Source organism: Hemitrygon akajei, chromosome 6 (assembly GCF_048418815.1).
Source record: "Hemitrygon akajei chromosome 6, sHemAka1.3, whole genome shotgun sequence".
NCBI lineage: Eukaryota > Metazoa > Chordata > Chondrichthyes > Myliobatiformes > Dasyatidae > Hemitrygon > Hemitrygon akajei.
Window position 1 is genome coordinate 66808291 of NC_133129.1, and position 17841 is coordinate 66826131.

Genomic DNA, 17841 nt, shown 5'->3' on the forward strand with positions numbered 1-17841 from the left:
AGGTGGAAGTGACCATCAGCACCTACAGAACATGCCACTCTGTAAAAGCTCCACAGCGTTCCTACATTTTAAAGGCTGTCCCCCAGATCACAACGCAGTTCCATTCCTGACAAGTGTTCATAAGTCGGAAATGAACAGGAATGATCACAGAAACAGCGGTGCCGGGAGAGCGAGTGGCATCACTGACTCAGTGAGTGAATGAGTGAGTCCGATTAGCACTTCCAGCCTCACTAGCTTGGCTTGATTCCCCCAGATCCTAAGTGCTGTAGTTGTAGCTCCGAGGAGGGGTGAAGTGGGGAAAGAAGGAATAAGGGAAGGTCCTGTTCCCACCCATGCGATCCACAGATCCATTCCCATTCATCCCACCAGTCTCCCAAATATCTGCTTGTATAACTCACCAGGACAGGGAGCATCTACAGAGGGAAATGGACTGTCACGATTCAAGGGTCTCGACTCCAAATGCCTACTGTCCATTTCTGTCCATAGAAGCTGCCTAACCCAGTGAGTTTCTCCAGCACTTTCTATGTTGCCTCTTTAAATCTTTCCCCTCTCTCATTAAGTACTTGTCATCATATTAGGCTCCCCTACCCTGGATAAAGGACTTAACCATCCACCTTATTTTTGCCCCTCGTGATTTTATCTACCTCTACAAGATCAGCCTTCAAAGCTTTAGGTAAAAAAGTCCCAGCATATCCAGCCTCCAGTCCCAGTCGCATTCTCATGAATCTTCTCTGCATCACTTCCAGTTTAATGATATCCTTCTTATCACTGGCTAATCAGAACTGTGCACAATACTCCAAGTGTGATCATACCAACAGCTTGTACGGTTGTTAGTGAGACCACACTGAGAATACAGTGCACAGCTCTGACGATGCAACCCTGACCAATGGTGATGTGTGTCAAGTGCCTTCTTCACCACTCTGTCTACCTGTGTGGATTCACCTGTACCCCGAGGTCTCTCTGTTAGATAAGACTCCCCAGGGCCCTATCATTTACACTCTAGTTAACTTACACATCTTAGAGGTAAAGCTGGACAAGAATGTGTTAGAATAATAAATTTCAGAGGTAACATAATTCAAGGCACTGTACAAATACAAATTTCTCCATTTCTCCATGATCTAGAAATCACAGAAAACATGAACTCTCTTCATCTGTTGCAATAAGAGTAATCTTTCAATTCTACCTGTAAAACCTTTCCTGTGTGACTGTCAATCACTCGAATCTTCTTATCCCTGCAAGAAGTCACTAACTGGCTGCCATTGGTGTTGAAGGACATGGAGAGAATAACATCTCTGTGGCAATCCAGAATTTTCACTGGGTTTCTAATCAGTGACTCTCCTGAATTCAGGTTCCAGATAATAATCTGCAAAAAAGAAGACAAAGCAGCGTCAGGTGAGCAAGGATTTAACTGACCACGACGACCTTCACATTGACCATCAGGGAGCCCACCCTAGAGTTAGCAGAAAGATACCGGAACTCCAGAAATTAAATTAGGAGCACGATTAAAGGTGTATTTCCTGAAGTTTAGTTAAGAGGGAACTTAGTTCATCTAAAAGTAAGATCTGCAAATCCTCAATAAAAAACAGGAAGTGCTGATGATACTCAGCTCAGCCAGCATTTGTTAAGCTGACGTTTCAGGTGATTGACCATTCATCAGCACCGTGACAAATTAAAAAGTAGACAGGTTATAAGGCACAGAAATTGGAGAGGAATGGGAAGAGCAAATGGAATGTCTGTCATAGCGTGGAGAACAACAAAAAAACATGGATGGGACAGACTGTGTGTGGTGTAGTCTTCCTGATGGCAGCAAATCTGACTGGAAGAGGTATAAAGGATAGCGAAGCAAAATAGGAATGTTGGGACTGCAAGCATAACAGTAGCTAGAAATGTGAAATAAATGAAATGCTGTGTGGTACCCAGTTGATCAGAGAGCAACCACATGGTGTGGAAAAGTGAGTTACATCAGAACAGGTTAGGGAATGAAAACCAAAAACGACAGATATCGGAAATCTGACACAGAAACACTCAACAGGCCAGACAGCATCCATGGAGAGAAAAATGGAGCCAATATCCCATGAGGCCTCATCAACCCAAATGCCAACCTTGCCCTGCTCTCTGCAAAGCCTCTGAACAGCCTCAGCAGTCCATTCTCTGGCATGAGAACCCACCATTTCTAATGAACTGAAACTGATGAATTTAACGTTGAGCAGTAGACTACCTGGAAGAAGATGAAATGCTGTTCCTCAAAGTTCAAAATAAATTTTATTATTGAAGTACATTTAAGTTACCACTTACAACCCTGAGATTAGTTTTCCTGCAGGCAGACTCACCAAATCTATAGAATAGTAACTATAACAGGATCAATGAAAGATCAACCAGACTGCAGAAGACAACAAACTAAATAAATGGCAATAAACAACAAGAACATGTGATAATGAGATAAAGAATCCTTAAAGTGAGATCATTAGTTGTGGGAACATCTCAATGGATGGGAAAGTGAGTGTAGTTTCCCCTTTTGTTCAAGAGCTTAATAGTTGGGGGGTAATAACTGTTTTTCAACTGTGAGTCCTGAGGCTCTTGTACATTTTGCCTGAAGGCAGCAGCAAGAAAAGTGAATGGCCTGGGTGGTGGGGGTCTCTGACGATGGATGCTGCTTTTCTACGACAGTGTTTCATGTAGATGTTGGCAGTTGTTGGGAGGGCTTTACCCGTGAACTACTGGGTCAAATCCACTACCTTTAGTAGGATTTTCCATTCAAAGGCATCGGTATTTCCACACCAGGCTGTGATGCAGCCAGTCAATACATACACCACTACACATCTATATAAGTCTGGCAAAGTCTTATATGTCATGCTGAATCTCCACAGACTCATAAGGAACTACAGACACTGCTGCGCATTCTTCCCAATCATATTTACGTACTGAGTCCAGGACAGGTTCTCTGAAATGATAACACCGACGAATTTAATGTTGCTGACCCTCTCCATCTCTGATGAGGACTAGCTCATGGACCTCTGGTTTCCCTCTCCGAAGTCTACAAACAGGTCCTTGGTCTTGCTGACATTGAGTGAGAGGCTGTTGTTATTACACCACTCAGCCAAAATGTCAGTCTCCCTCCTGTATGCTGATTCATCACCACCTTTGTTGCAGCCCACAACAGTGGCATCGTCAGCAAACTTGAATATGGTTTTGGAGCGGTGCTTAGCCAGACAGTCAAAGGTATAAAGTGGTGCACCTGTGCTGATGGAGATTCTGGAGGAGTTGTTGCTGCCAATCCAAACTGAGTGGGGTCTACAAGTGAGGAGATCAAGGATCCAATTGTACAAGGATTTATTGAGTCCAAGATTTTGGAACTTATTGATTAGTTTTATGGGGACGATGGTATTGAATGCTGAGCTGTAATTGATAAAGAGCATCCTGATGTATGCATCATTACTGTCCAGCTGTTCCAGGGTTGATTGAAGAGCAAATGAGATGGCATCTGCAGTGTGGACCTGTTGCTCTGTTAGGCAAATTGGAGAGGATCCAAGTCACCTCTCAGGCAGGACCCGATATATGTTTCATCACCAGCCTCTCAAAACACTTCATCACTGTGGATGTAAGTGCAACTGGGCGATAGTCTTTTTGGGGACCGGTCTGACTGAAGTCTGCTTGAAACAGGTGGGTACCACACACTGTTGAAGCAAGAGGTCGAAGATCTAAGTGAACACTCCAGCCAGCTGGTTAGCACAGGTCTTTAGTACGTGGCCAGATACCTCGTCTGGTCTGGACACCTTCCATGGATTGGCCCTCCTGAAGACAGCCTGCATCTTAGCTTTAAATAGTGAGATCAAAGGATTGTCAGGAGATAAGGGGGTTTGTGATGGCTCCTACATGTTCCGACAATCAAAGCAAGCAGAGAAGGCATTGAGCTTATCTGGAAGTGAAGCCCTGCTGTCTCCCATGTCACATGATTTAACTTTGATGGAAGCGAGAGCATTCAAGCCCTGCCATAGCTGTCCAGCATCCCTTGTTGATTTAGATTTGGTCCCAAAATCTCCACTTCACCCATGAGACGGCTTTCCGGAGATCATACCTGCACCTCTTGCAGCTTTCTTCGTCTCCAGACTTAAATGCGTTTGATCTGGCCCTCAGCAAATTTCAGATCTCATGGTTCATCGAGGACTTCTGATTGCGGAAGACTCTGACTAACTCAGTGGGGATACACTCATCTACAGCTGTATCAATAAAGTTAGTTACAACCCTCAAAAGATTATGAAGGGCTTCACTGAGAGGCCACAAACACAGATCAGAGTAGAAGTGGATGGAGAATCAGAGTGACAACTTCTGGAAACTGAGGACCACCTACAGGGTTCTTCTCCAAACAGATTAGCTGCAATTAACAAGACTTCAAGTCTCTCATTTTTGCGCCATTCATTTTTTCTTAGTCTTCATCTATCCCAAACAGTCCTCTCATTCCTTCCCCATTCTCTGCAACTTAAAACATGTCTGCTTTATAAATGTTTCCAGTTCTGACTGAAAGTCATTGACCTGAAACTCTAACTCCAACTTTCTTTCTCCTCAGATGCTATCTGACCTGCTGAGTTTTTCTAGCACTCTCTGATTTGCTTTACATTTCCAGTATCTGCAGTACTTTGCAGCTTGGACGTTGATGAAACAGACAGAAATAAACTGGCTCTTTAGGAAGCCTAGAACTATTGATCAGAGTATAATCAAAAGCCAAACTTTCCAGAGGTAAAGTTAGGGAACACTTCTACACTACGGTATGTACGGTAAAAATCAGGAACTCCTCTCCAAGGCCAAGTGTGAACATTAAATGTGATATATATATATATAAAACCTAATACTAATGATATTAAGGAATATGTTTAAAATAAAGGTACATGGATAGGTCAAAAATCAGTCATAATTTCATCTGATGGTTGAATAGTTTTGTTCAGTCCCTCTGATAAGTTAAATTAGACACTGAAAAATACAGCACTTTAGACACTCATTCACATTTAGCCCTTAGATCCTGAGAAATTAAGGAAATCAGCTCAGAAAACTTGGTTACTATCTTCTTCACTATGTAAATATTCCCTTCAGTCCAGAAAGCAGAGGCTAAATATGAGCCAGCAGAAGAACAAATTAATGCAAATAATGATCATTGCTGAGAGAGGCTGAGACAGTCAAGGGAGAGACCGGGACACGGTCAGAGGCAGGTAGACAGGAAGGCCAGGACTGAAATATATGTACATAGAGCCAGGCACTACTCACTCCAGAGGAGGGCAGATAAGGGCAGGGAGTCGAGCCCTCCCCCTGCCCCCACCTTCTCTCTCTTCCCCTCCTCTCTCTCACGGACAGGCACAACCCACAGAGGAAAAAGAGACAGAAACCCAAATACAAACACATTTGTAAATGCACACACACACACACACACACACACACACACAATCAGGCAAACAGAAAGAGATGTGTACACAAGCACACAGAGAGGCTAAGTGAAGGGAGTTGCTATTTGTAAACATTCAAGGACAGTCTGAGCTGAACTTCAAAGCAAAAAAAAGTAAAATCTCAGTCAGACCAGACACATATATAAACCATTCCTGCTTGGAATGCCACCGTATGTGCATCCAATGCAAAATGATATTTAGAAGAACATTTTCATGAAAGAGTGAAAATTTAAACATTCATAAATGAAGTCACAAATAACCTCTGGCATCCAGTTGTCTTTGTTAAACACCTGTAATACTCCCCACCCACTGGCTGAATTTCAGGCCACTGTATATCTAAAGCCATCCCTAGCTCAGAACATGAACTGGCCGTTCAGCCCAGGCATAGCGGTCGGTACCATCTCTTTGAGAGACACTGGTTATATTCTCAGTCAGCAGAGCACGGTAACACCATCTGCCTGGCAGAGCGGCTGCCCATCGAGAAGGGCACTGTGACGGTGTGCAGCAACATTTGGCAGGGGTCATTAGTTCTGATTTTGCCTTTTCCAGTGTCCAACTCCCCCGCGAGAGACAGAATCCAAGGGTGAAAAAATGACCTACCCCTAAAACAGGGCTGCTACTGTGTAACTCAATGAGTTATCTGAAAACAAAGTGTTAATCAGAAAAATTCATTAGTTATCCATTTCTAACTTTACAAGCACATTGCACTTTAGAGAGCTACCAATGTCCCCCTGAATGCTCCTTCCTTACCCGGTAATCGTATCCAGCACTGAACAAGATATCTCTGGCTGTTGGGTGCCATTCTATGATTCCTACTCTTCGTGAGTGGGACAGGAGGTCTTGCTTTGAAGCAGTTAGGTTTTTGGTGATGCCGTGTTTAGGAATTTCCCAGATCTTGATCTGTCCATCAAAACAAAACAAAATTATAAGACTGCATCAGGAACAGACTGGCTGACAAAAAAAATTGTTCTCAATCACTCATCAGAGATTTGTCGAAGGAAATTACAATTGGTCAGAATAATAGCTCAGAACTATACCCTGGGTTCAGCTCACCCATGCTATGATCCTTTAAACAATCCCACAACAATGTTGAATAAACATGCCAGGTGGTGAACTGGCACACTGGTACAGCAGGTGGCGCTGCTGCCTCATCCCCAGTCTCCTGGTTTTGATTCTGACCTATGTGGAATTTGTATGTTCTCCCTCCCACCTGAGTGCCCGATTTTCTCCCACGTTCCAAAGATGAACCAGTTAGTAGGTAACTTGCCCTTATTTTGTAGCTGAGATGTAGAAACTTTATGGAGTTGATGGAAATGAGAAAAGAATAAAAATAATTTTAACATAGGATTAGTCCAAATTACTTTAAATGGTGCCTGAGGGCTGAAGGGCCTGTTTGTGTGCTATCTCTCTCTATGATAATGAATGCACCTTAACTGCTGAGACCAACATTAAAGCTTCTATCAAATTACACACTAAGTAACTTAATTATTTATATTATTCCAGCTAATCTTGTTTGTATTTTACATCATTCTTGTTCTCCTCTACACCATTTCCCATGGATACCCAACCATCCCTCAGAATCCTACTGAAGTGGGGGTTTTCATGTGAAATGTTGTCAAAAAGCCTTCCAGACCAAATTAAATCATAAAATGATGCCATCAAAGTTCTCCCTTTTTTTCCCTGCTGGATAGAAATGGAAGGAGCTAACAGAACCCAAAAGCTCACCGTGTTATCTTCCGAACTGGAAGCAATGACGTAGTCATCAAACGGATTCCATTTGATGTCCAATACATTCCCTCTGTGACCAGAGACCTTCGGCTGATGCGGATCGATCTTTCCTGTCTATCAACAGAACAACATTCAAGTTAGCATCCTTGCTCAACAAAATCATGGGGAAGTACAGAGATGAAATAAAGACACATCTCCTCAAGTTCACCTTATGTGATCACCAAATGGCCAGCCAACAGTAGAGGCTGCGTGTTAAAAGTTTTGAATTAGACTGTCAAATTGTTATTTTTCTCAGAGATTTTTCCTCTGTTTGCTTGCATTTTTATATAATTACCCACATACATGTGAAATTTGAGTAATTATAGTATACTTGATTCTGTATTTTTCTAGAAATTTCTTTGCAATAGGTATCACATCCCTGAATCTGGCTATTTTATAGGTCATAGCTTTCACTAGTACATCTCGTCTGATCTAGTTTTTAGTATAAGACAACGCACCTTCTTTGTTCCTTGTCTTAATCTTTGTTCTTATAACATTTGATAAACTCCCGTAACCAACAAGGTTTATGCTCATTCTTGACTTCCGAAGAACATTGGGATTACAAGATCACCAGGATCCGACAAACAAAATGTCAGAACAACAGTAGTGTCAGTTTGCACTGACTTGACCATGCTTACTCATGATAGGTAGGATGCTTTTCCTAAAATAAGCAGGATCTATCACAGTCTCATTAAGCCCCCTTTAATGCAGATTATGACTAAAACCTATTTCTGCAGATGCCAAGTTTGTATTGACATTCGTGCTTATGATGGACAATTTAAATCTATTTTAGCATTTACATCAGGGTGTGGAGCTCCACAGAGACCTAAGGGGGGAAAAATAGGCCAAGCTACAGCGTAAACAAGCCCCAGACTAACAAAAAAAAGAACATCTTTCTGATTTCAAATCATTTCACAGCCAATAACATACTCCTGTAAGTGAAGTCACTGTGGGAAGATGGGAAACGCAGCTAATTAGCTTCTATAAACAGTAATGAGGTAATGACTTCATCATTTGTTTATGCCAGGGTAGCACATGGACAGTACACTGGGGAGAACAGCCTTTTTCTTTAAAAATGCACTGTGAGATCCCTACTTGTATCTAACCTGTAGGTTTTAGTTTAAAAGCTTATCATTGAGCACTCTCGCAATACTACAAATTTCTACAGCACTGCTGAACCATCACTGTATCTTTCACTCCTGCAGCACACACAGACAATGTGGGGTCTAGTATCTCTAGAGATTGGGGTAGAAGAGATGGCTGGTGTTGAGGCTGTAAGCTGGGGTGAGATGACGAGGAATTGGGGAATCAGCACTGTGGGTGAAGTTCTAAGGATACAAGGCTGGATTGGAAATTCCATATTGGGGCGCAGTCTACAAAAACATAGCTAACCCATCATGTCCACTCACAGTACGAAATGCCCTAATCACTCTAGCAAATCTGCATAGGTTTGGTTTCAACTTGAGTCACAAGCCACGTGGTGGATCTGCTAGCAGCACCCCCAGACTAAAGCATGCTACTTGAAAAGTTAATAGATAGAGCAAAGCGATCGCACAAGCAACAGATCTCAGTCCACTCACGTCAATGATGGTGAACAATTAAACAGGAAGCAGCTCCAAGAACAACTTCATACTCCAACAACAGCAAACCAATTCCCAGCCCATGTGCTGAATGCATGCTTCACCTCAGTTTCCTCTTCAGATGCCACCATTACAGAAGCCAGTCCCCGTCCAAGTGATATCAAGAAATGGCTAAGAGAACTGGATACAGCAAAAGCTACAGGACTGGACAACATCATGATTGTGGGCCCAAAAATCTGCATTCCAAAACGGTGTCCTTAGCCAAGCTATTGGCAATTTACTGGATAATGTGAAAATTTACCCAGGAATGTCTTGTTCATTAAAAGCAGGAACAGTCCAGGTTGGCTAATTGCCAGCCAGCCAGTGTCCTTTCAAGAACGCCATTGAGCTGTCTTTACTTTTCACTAACCTGTTCACTGATACACAGTTTTGGTTTTGGCAGCACTACTCACCACAGATTTGGTCAAACAATGGTCCAAAGAGTTAAATTACAAGGCGAGGTGAGAGTGACTACCTGGGACATTGAGGCAGCAGCTGAGTATGGCTTCAAGGAGCCCTAGTAAAACTGAAGTTGATGGACTATGGGAAAACAATCCCACAGCCATAGCTCTCAAAACAAGAATCAGGCTTATTATCACTGACATACAGTTTGTCGTGAAATTTGTTGCATTGAGGCAGTAGTATAGTGCAACATTTCAAATGACTCTAATTTATGATAAATAGATAGATTGTGCAAAAGGGGAACAGTGAGGTAGTGTTCATGGACCATTCATAAATCTGACGGCAAAGGGGAAGAAGTTGTTCCTAAAATGTTAAATGTAGGTCTTTAAACTCCAGCACCTCGTACCTTATATTAGTATTGGGAAGAGGGCACATAAGATGGTGAGGGTCTTTAATGAAAGCCAAGCTGTTGGTGGTGTGGAAGCCAGCAATATTAATGTGCAAACACGATGAATGGATGATTAGTCTCCCTCCACCCAACATAGATGTTGATGCCTGTCATTTCTGTAGTACAAATATAATCTGCTACTTGAGAAACTACCAGAGTGTTACAAAAATGCATCTAGTCATTAAGGATCTTTAGAGGCTGGTGTTAACTCACTGGCTATATGCAAGTCCCAACTCATTACAATTGGTAAACTCACAACTAGTTTCTGAAAAGGACCAGCAAGCCACTCAGTTCAAGGGGAAATTGAGAGGAGGGCAACAAAGGCTGGCCTTGACAGCACTGTCCACTCTCCATAGAAACTGAAATAAATACTTCAATAGTATTAAGCTAACATTAACACTCTTTTGCTGCATATTATACCAAACCACACTGGTTGATGCAGAGAAGCTGAATCTAGAACTTACACAGAAAACAGGCCATTCTGTATAAATAGTCCTTTTTTATATACTTTACTGGAACCCCATCACTTATCCTATAAATGTATCCCTCTGCCTTCTTCCGAAGACACACATCAGGCTTCACCTCAGAAATGGTTACCAATTCTGCTGCTCAGAGACAGAGCACAGTCACAGAGGCCTGACTATCTGTGTCAGGGATGAATTAGGTATCAGTAAAAAAAATTAGCTCCTTGGGCCAGGGCTAGGTTGGGATTGGAATCCAATCAAATATTAATTTTGTGCCTGGGAGGATTGAGAGACGCACAAAGCAATCACTGAAAATCAGATGTAAAAACTGCGTCTCCTGGCCTCCCACTGAATGATAAATGGTGGCCAGACACCAGCAAAGCAAGTGACTAACAGGTTATTAGCCCAATTCAAGCCTTATTCAGAGTATACTGTCACCCTCTACAGTGTACTAAAAGGCATTAGGCTGCCAATCAAAAATATTAGCTGCTGCAATGAACTTCAGACTGTGAAACAAGGATCCAGGTTAGCTGGCATCAGCATTAGTTGTCATCAAAATGATGATTCATTTCATTACGCATTGAACAATTGAGATCACAAAGCAAAAGTCAAAGAAGATGTGAAATATGTCTCTACAGTAAAAATAGGGCTAATGTGAACAGAAATTACATGGGGGAAGACAGAACTTGGGGGCAATAAATAACTTATCACTGATAAATTTGAAAGAGAATTCAGGAGTAGTAGGTAGGTCCAAGCAAGGAGTGGGCAGAACATGAAACGTGCTCAGCGTGGAAGTGGTGGACACAAAAGGCAGCGATGTACGTAAGGGGAATCAAGATAAGCGGAGAGGGAATAGAAAGTGAGTGAGCAGTGAACAAGTCATCATGCTATCTGTCCCAAATCAACCATTAATACATCTTTACACATCATGCCAAAGAGGCTTCAGTTCATACCTGATTGATGGGAATGACGTAGAAAGCCCCGCCTCCCGCACACTCAGTCACGATGGCGATGAACTTCGGGTTCACGGAGCAGAAGTAGTTGTCTTGGACACTCCTGGTAATGGCCACCCCATCGTAGCAATTCTCCTTACTAGCCGGCTTCCCGTACACGTGCCGGAACTTGGAGCTGTGATACGGGGGCCGCCATGACATCTGGAAGGACAGTCGAACGGTCAAAACTGTGTTTGATAATTACTGGACAATTTACAGGAATCATTAAACAAAGAGCCACAGAAGTATAGGGACAGGTACAGGACATGTTTCCTTCATTCACAGGATGCTCACACAGGGATAATTACTCTCCATTCTCAATTGTTTTTTTTTTGCAGAGTAATTTCAGAGGTAACCACACATCCGAGTCAGAGACAGAAATGGTGGGTGGGTTTTTACTTTAATACGGAGTTACATTGTCACCATTATTAACTTCTTATTCTGGATTATTTAAAGGAATTCATTTAAAAGGGATTTGAATTCACATTGCTGTATCAATAACCACAATCCTGTCACTGGGCACGAAGTCAGTGCTGATTTCGGGTGGCTCTCTCCCGTACAGGTACAGTTCCCTTCTACCAGAAACTCAGACTCCAAGCAGCTGCAGATAGGTGAATTCTTTAACCCTTTCCATCCATCTTTTTCAGTGTCTTCCTCAATGGTTCCTCCTATTGGGCAAGCACTTGTCTACTCGACTGTTTGTCCACACCACATGTCCATAGTCGCTCAGTCTCTGCTCAAGCTTCAGGACCCAGCATTGAAAGGTTGGGCTTCTCTTGTTCTCTCCATGTGATATGGAGCAATCTTCTCCTTAAAACAAACCAGCCAAGATCTTATGATGACCATGGAGAAAAGCTTTGCAACAAGACATATAATAGGCACTGTTTTCTAAAACAGAGAGAGAGAGAGAAACCTCCAGAGCTTAGAGCCCAAGCAGCTAAAAACATAACTACCACCAGAGCAATAAGGTCATGAAAGATCCTTTACTTTGTGTGTCAGGCTTCATCTCCCACCCAACCCCGACCAACCCCCTTCCATTCGGAACAGTCTGTGCTGGTAAGGTTAGATCAAATGACCACAACGGACAAATGAACCTCTGTGCTGCAGTAAATCTTGTCATCAGTGCCCAGTAGCTGCATATTAATGAAAACACCAGGCTAAATCCAGAGTTCACAGACACGACTCCCAGACCCGACGGGTTCCCAGACCTCCAGCAAGATGGCACCAGTGACTAACGGCGACATCAGGCAGACAGCTTACAAAACAACTGGATACTTTTCTTCTTCTAAATACACTACTACTACTTCTGAACTGTGATCGATTGCAGCCCATAATTTCCCTTCTACGAATGTATTTTTCTGGGCTGACTGAATGATCTGCGTCCTCCTGGGGGATTCGGCGTGGGGAGCAGCTGTGGCTGCCGCTGAGGGAGTAGGCGGTGCTGATTCCGACCGGCAGAACGCGAACCTCCACTACTCCGCGCCGATCAAAGTTGACGAGGATCAGCGCTGTTTGCCTGCATTTGATTGGTCGCCCTCTGGCTGCTGCCGCCAGAACGTGCGGGAGTCGTGGGCAACCAAACTGCACGGTTCCATCACCTCACCGGCTCGCGGCTGTGGACTCTCCTCAGGCTGCGGCTTTATGTTTAATGTCCTCAGCGCTGAACGTACTTGACCATTGGCACAATCTGATAGAGGCACTTTGCGACGCTGGCCGGCAGCCATTAACACAGCACTGAACGGACTGACTCGGTGGCCTTGGCTCCTGGACCAGCTTCCCTCGCCTCAGCAGCTCATGGTTGTGGACTCTGCGGTTTGATGTTCAATGCTTTGTGTTGTATGTTGACTTTGTTGTTGTTTGCGCGATTCATTCTTTTTTTGCTCCTTTGATGGCCTCGTTGTTTGGGGATTTTCCTTAAATGGGTTCTATGGTGGCCAAACATTTCAATTCCGATCCCCATCCCCATTCCCATTCTGACATGTCTGTCCATGACCTTCTCCTGTGCCAAGAGGAGGCCACTTCAAGGTGGAGGAGTAACACCTCATATTCTGCCTGGGTAGCCTCCAACCTGATGGCATGAATATTGATTTTCCTTCCAGTAAAAAAAAATTCCCTCCCTCTCCCCTCTTCTTCTATCCCCACTCTTGGCCTTTTACCTTTTCCTACATGTCCATCACTTCCCTCTGGCTTCCCTCCTCCTTCCCTTTCTCTTTTGGTCCATTCTCTTCCCCTATCAGATTCCTTCCTCTCCAGCCCTTTACCTTTCCGACCCCCTCGGCTTCACCCATCACCCTCTAGCTATCCTCCTTCCCCTCCCCCTGCCTTTTACTCTGGTGTCTTCCCCCTTCCTTTTCAGTCCTGAAAAGTTAACTGTTTATTCTTTTCCATAGACGCTGCCTGCCCTGATGAGTTCCTCCAGCATTTTGTGTGTGTAGCTTTGGATTTCCACCAGCTACAGACTTTACATCGTGTTCTATGGAGTTGCTTTGTTTTGTGGAAGATGGACCTCGAAGTTGCATACTGTACCCGTACTTAGATAGTAAATGTACTCTGAACATGACTAGATCTCTTTGATCTGTGCAAAGCAGCTTGTTTCAAGGGCATTTCAATGTCCTCTGCCAAGACTTGCCTCTCAATCAACGTTATACAAACAGCACGGTCAAGGTGCTGTTTGCAAGTACTTTGTGGTGCAGAGAGCCGGCTGCATTTTGTATACCGCACTCTAACAGCGGTTCAGCATCTCTAATGCAGTCTGGGATATTGTGCCACCATCACAGATATGATCGGAATAAATGCCTCTTTAAGACCTTCTGTGATTCAGATGAACAACAGGGTCAACATCAATCCTGAAGAAACAACTGCAAGTGGCAGCAGATTCCTCTACAAGAGACCTGGTTAAGGCAATTCAACGTCACCTTTGAGACAAAGATGAATGCCATGTTGGCCTCTTCCATCCCTTTGGTGCCTATACATTACAGTTTAGCGACTTTTGTAAATAGGAACTGAAACCACATTACTCATTCACGTTTCCTAGAACCGAGCCATGAAGAAATTATTCCCATCTGCCTTCCTCACATTCAGAATGAAAATGACATGAGACCCACAGTTCACTCCATCTGCCACAAAATTGCCCATTCAGTTAGTCTATCCAATATCCTGGTTAAGCTCCTAGTGCTGTCGACTTGAGGTTTCCTGTCTCCTAACCTTGTCCCATTTGTTTCTTCGTCCTCCATTAATGAATGCAGGGGGAAGTGGAAACACCAACAATCCTGGGGAATATTACTTTCTCTGCTCTTGTATCAGGTATAATCACACACTTCCCTCCATCTGCATTTGCGTCTAGCCTGATAACACCGACAAACCTGCACTCCTTTGGCTCTGGGCTTCTCCCACTTCTCCAGCCCCTTCTACCTGCTTTACCATTCCTCAAGACGGTGCTTGATCTTCTGTCACAGCGCCATTTTCCTCTACTTCCCCCAGAACCCCCGATAGCCCCAAATCTACGGACCTCTCCCCTGAGTTAACTCCGTGGACCAAACCCCCACAGCCTTCCAGAGCAGAGAATTCCAAAGATCCACCACCCCCTGAGTGAAGACATTTTCCCCACCTCAGCCCTGATTGTGAGTGTGTGCCCAATTCTAAACTCCTCGCCCTGCGGCCGGACTGTTTGGGTCCTGGACATCGAGAGCTGAACAATGCCAGAGAGTGGCAGCCGGCTGCAAGCTGCTCTCTGCAGGTCCATGCATCAGCTCTATGATCATTGCTCTACCCTTTTAAATCTAAATACTTATGACTCTAAGAATTATTAATAATTTTCTTGTAAATCTACTTACAGATCTGACGATCGTCTGACCTCCTGGATAAGATGGACTCTTGACATCACAATCTAGCTCGCTATGGCCTTGCACCTTATTGCACGGCACTTTCTCTGTAACTGTAACACTTCACTCTGCATCCTGTTATTGCTTGTCCCTTGCACTACCACAATGTACTGTATAGATCGCACACAAAACATAGTTTTTCTACTGGATCTTGGTACATGTGGCTACAATTTTTTTTTAAATGGCTGAATTCACTATTGACTTGCAGAGTCACTCAGTGCATCACGAACTCACACGGTATAGTCTGTCAAAAATATCTAGATGGCACTTGAACAACAGAAACTCTGTAACAAGGGGCCCTGATTGAGCCAACAGTTACTGAAAGAGAAGAGCACACAGTGTGGAACTGTAAAGACTACAGATGCTGGGAATACGAAAAAAAACAGGTATGATGTAAAACACTCGGGCAGGCCGCATTGGAAAGATTAACGATAGTTTCCTTTATCATATGTACATTGAAACATGCAGTGAGCTGCGTTGTTTGTGTCAAATCAAATCAGCGGGGTTGTTACTGGGATTGCCACACTTCCAGCACCAACATAGCATGCCCACCGCTTACTAACCCTGACCGTACAACTTTGGAATGTGGGTTGAAACCGGAGCACCTGGAGGAAAACCATGCAGTCACAGGGAGAGCGTACAAACGCCTTGCAGACAGCAGTGGGAATTCAACCTGGCGCTGTAAAGCGACGCCACCCTCTGAAGGCAGAAAAACAATATTAAAAATGTCAGGCCAAAGGCTCTTCAACTCTGCTTCCCTTTCCCCAGATGCTGCCCGATCTGTTAAGGCTGGCAGACGTTCTTAATACATGCAAATTTTAATAGACCATCTTTTCTCCAGATGGCATCCTCTTGTAAGAAGCTGGCATTTTAACACTCCCAAATTAGCATGCCAACCTTAAGTGATTCTTGCTGTCTTTACAGCCGAAATGACAGGCACAACTAACGGCTGATAGGCTTGGGAATGCTGTCACATCTATCGGAGAAGCACAATGGGTTGGGGGAACAGAACTACTACTATGTCGACTCAGGCCTAGAGAGTAAGGTAAGGATCAGAAGGAAGGACAGAATTATGGGTAGACAGGAAAACATTAATCAAACTGCCAATGTGTTAGTTCAAGGTTGAAAAATGTCTCTACTTTCTGAAGTGAGCTGGACTGTGCACATCGATACCCGCGTCCTTCCACAGATGCGCAGTAGAAAGCATCCTAACAACGTGCAGCACTGGAAAGTGGACTGCGGCAGACAGGAAGGCTCTAAAACGGGTAGTCAAAACTGCCCAACGCATCACCGTCATCAGTCTACCTGCCATCAAGGGTATATATACAAAAAGGGGTCGGAAAAAAGGCCAGTAACATCATGATGGATCCCAGCCAGCTTGCTCATGAACTGTTTATCCCACTCCCGTCAGGGAGGGGGCTGTGTAGCATCCGTGCCAGGACCACTAGACTCAAAGACAATTACTTTCCCCAAGCAGCAAGGCTGATCAACACTTTTAGCCATTAACCCATCCCTCCACACCCTTCTCCTCCCCCACCCCACCACCACTACTTTATCATTTGCCTCATGGACAGACAGTCCTGTGCCTAGCATCGCTTTATAGTGATTAAGGTTTGAAATGCACTCTCAGCATGAAGTTATACGGTAGTGAGAATTCTAATTTCCTAATTCTAATTCTAATTGAAACTGTGCAGCAGGAACATGGCTTTCTCTTTAAAATATTGCACAATTCTATTTTTGGTACAAAAATGTGCTTGAGAGAAGTTGAAACTCAGCAAAGTGCAGCCTGGTTGACTTAGGGAAGTTTTGTCATTTTGCTGAAGTAGAGAACCTCAAGCCTTCAGCTTCTGCTCAGTGCAGCAGTTGAATTTCTGCCTGGAATCCACCCCATCTAGAGTTAGATTTGCTAAGAAGGGAGGATAAAACTACCCAGCACTCACAGCCCTTCACCACGAGGCAATCATTATCCAACACAGCTACCTCCCTTTGGGGTTCTGATGCTTTTATCATTCATTCTGTGGGGTTTCTTTTTTCATAGATGTCTGCGAAGAGTACGAATTTCAGGTTGTATGCTGTATCCATTCTCTGCTATCAAACTGAACCATTTGAACCCAGAGTGACACACTGAGAGACATCGTGCTTCTGGAAGGTCATCAGCTGAGTGAGAGACGTCCTTCAGACTGCCCAAAATTCGCTGGTCTTCCAGCTCAGCGAGATGTCCATCAGGTGCTGACTGACATATTTCAGATTGCAGGAGTTTGTGCTAAGGGATGCACTGAAGCTCATTACAGCCAGTGCAAAGACCACAGTCTAAGCTCCTTCTGCTGTACAAGGAGGGGCTGAGTCTCTCGAACACTGAAATAGTGCATCTCCCCAGAGGATCGCATAGGTGTTACGGTTTTAAAAGTGAGGTTAACACTACTGAATGCATTATCCATGAATGTAAAAGTTCCTTCCCTTGTATATATTTAATTTTGAATGGAAGTTTATTTCTAAAATATAAAAAATCTCAGACCTCACGACATGGCTTATAGAATTATCTAGTAGAGAAATAGCCCCTTCAGCTCACTGAGACCAGACACTCTCTACACGAATCCTAATCCTATTCTATTCTCCTCTTATTCCCCACAACTTCCAACAGATTCTAGCACCCACCAGGTCCAATATACATCTGTCAAATAACGTTCACACATATCTTCGGAGATGGGAAAAGATACCCACACGATCACGGTGCGGACCAGAATGCAAACTGTCCAGAGAACACCCGGGTCAGGAGCTGGGGGGCAGCAGGACCTTTGTGATACCTCGAGAATTGTTTTTATTTACAGTCGATACC

The 17841-nt window shown here is 43.9% G+C and overlaps 1 protein-coding gene across 4 annotated transcripts in view; it reads right to left on the reverse strand.

Moving 5' to 3' along the window:
- Positions 1-17841, reverse strand: part of LOC140729120 (coronin-2A-like) — a 163517-nt gene that overhangs the window by 26566 nt on the left and 119110 nt on the right. For all 4 annotated transcript variants that reach the window (XM_073048551.1, XM_073048548.1, XM_073048549.1 and 1 more), the window contains 4 exons: positions 11086-11286; positions 7158-7274; positions 6183-6332; positions 1184-1363 (listed from right to left, as the gene is read on the reverse strand). In XM_073048551.1, the coding sequence (XP_072904652.1) occupies positions 1184-1363; positions 6183-6332; positions 7158-7274; positions 11086-11286 (648 nt within the window). The remainder of the gene's footprint in view (positions 1-1183; positions 1364-6182; positions 6333-7157; positions 7275-11085; positions 11287-17841) is intronic.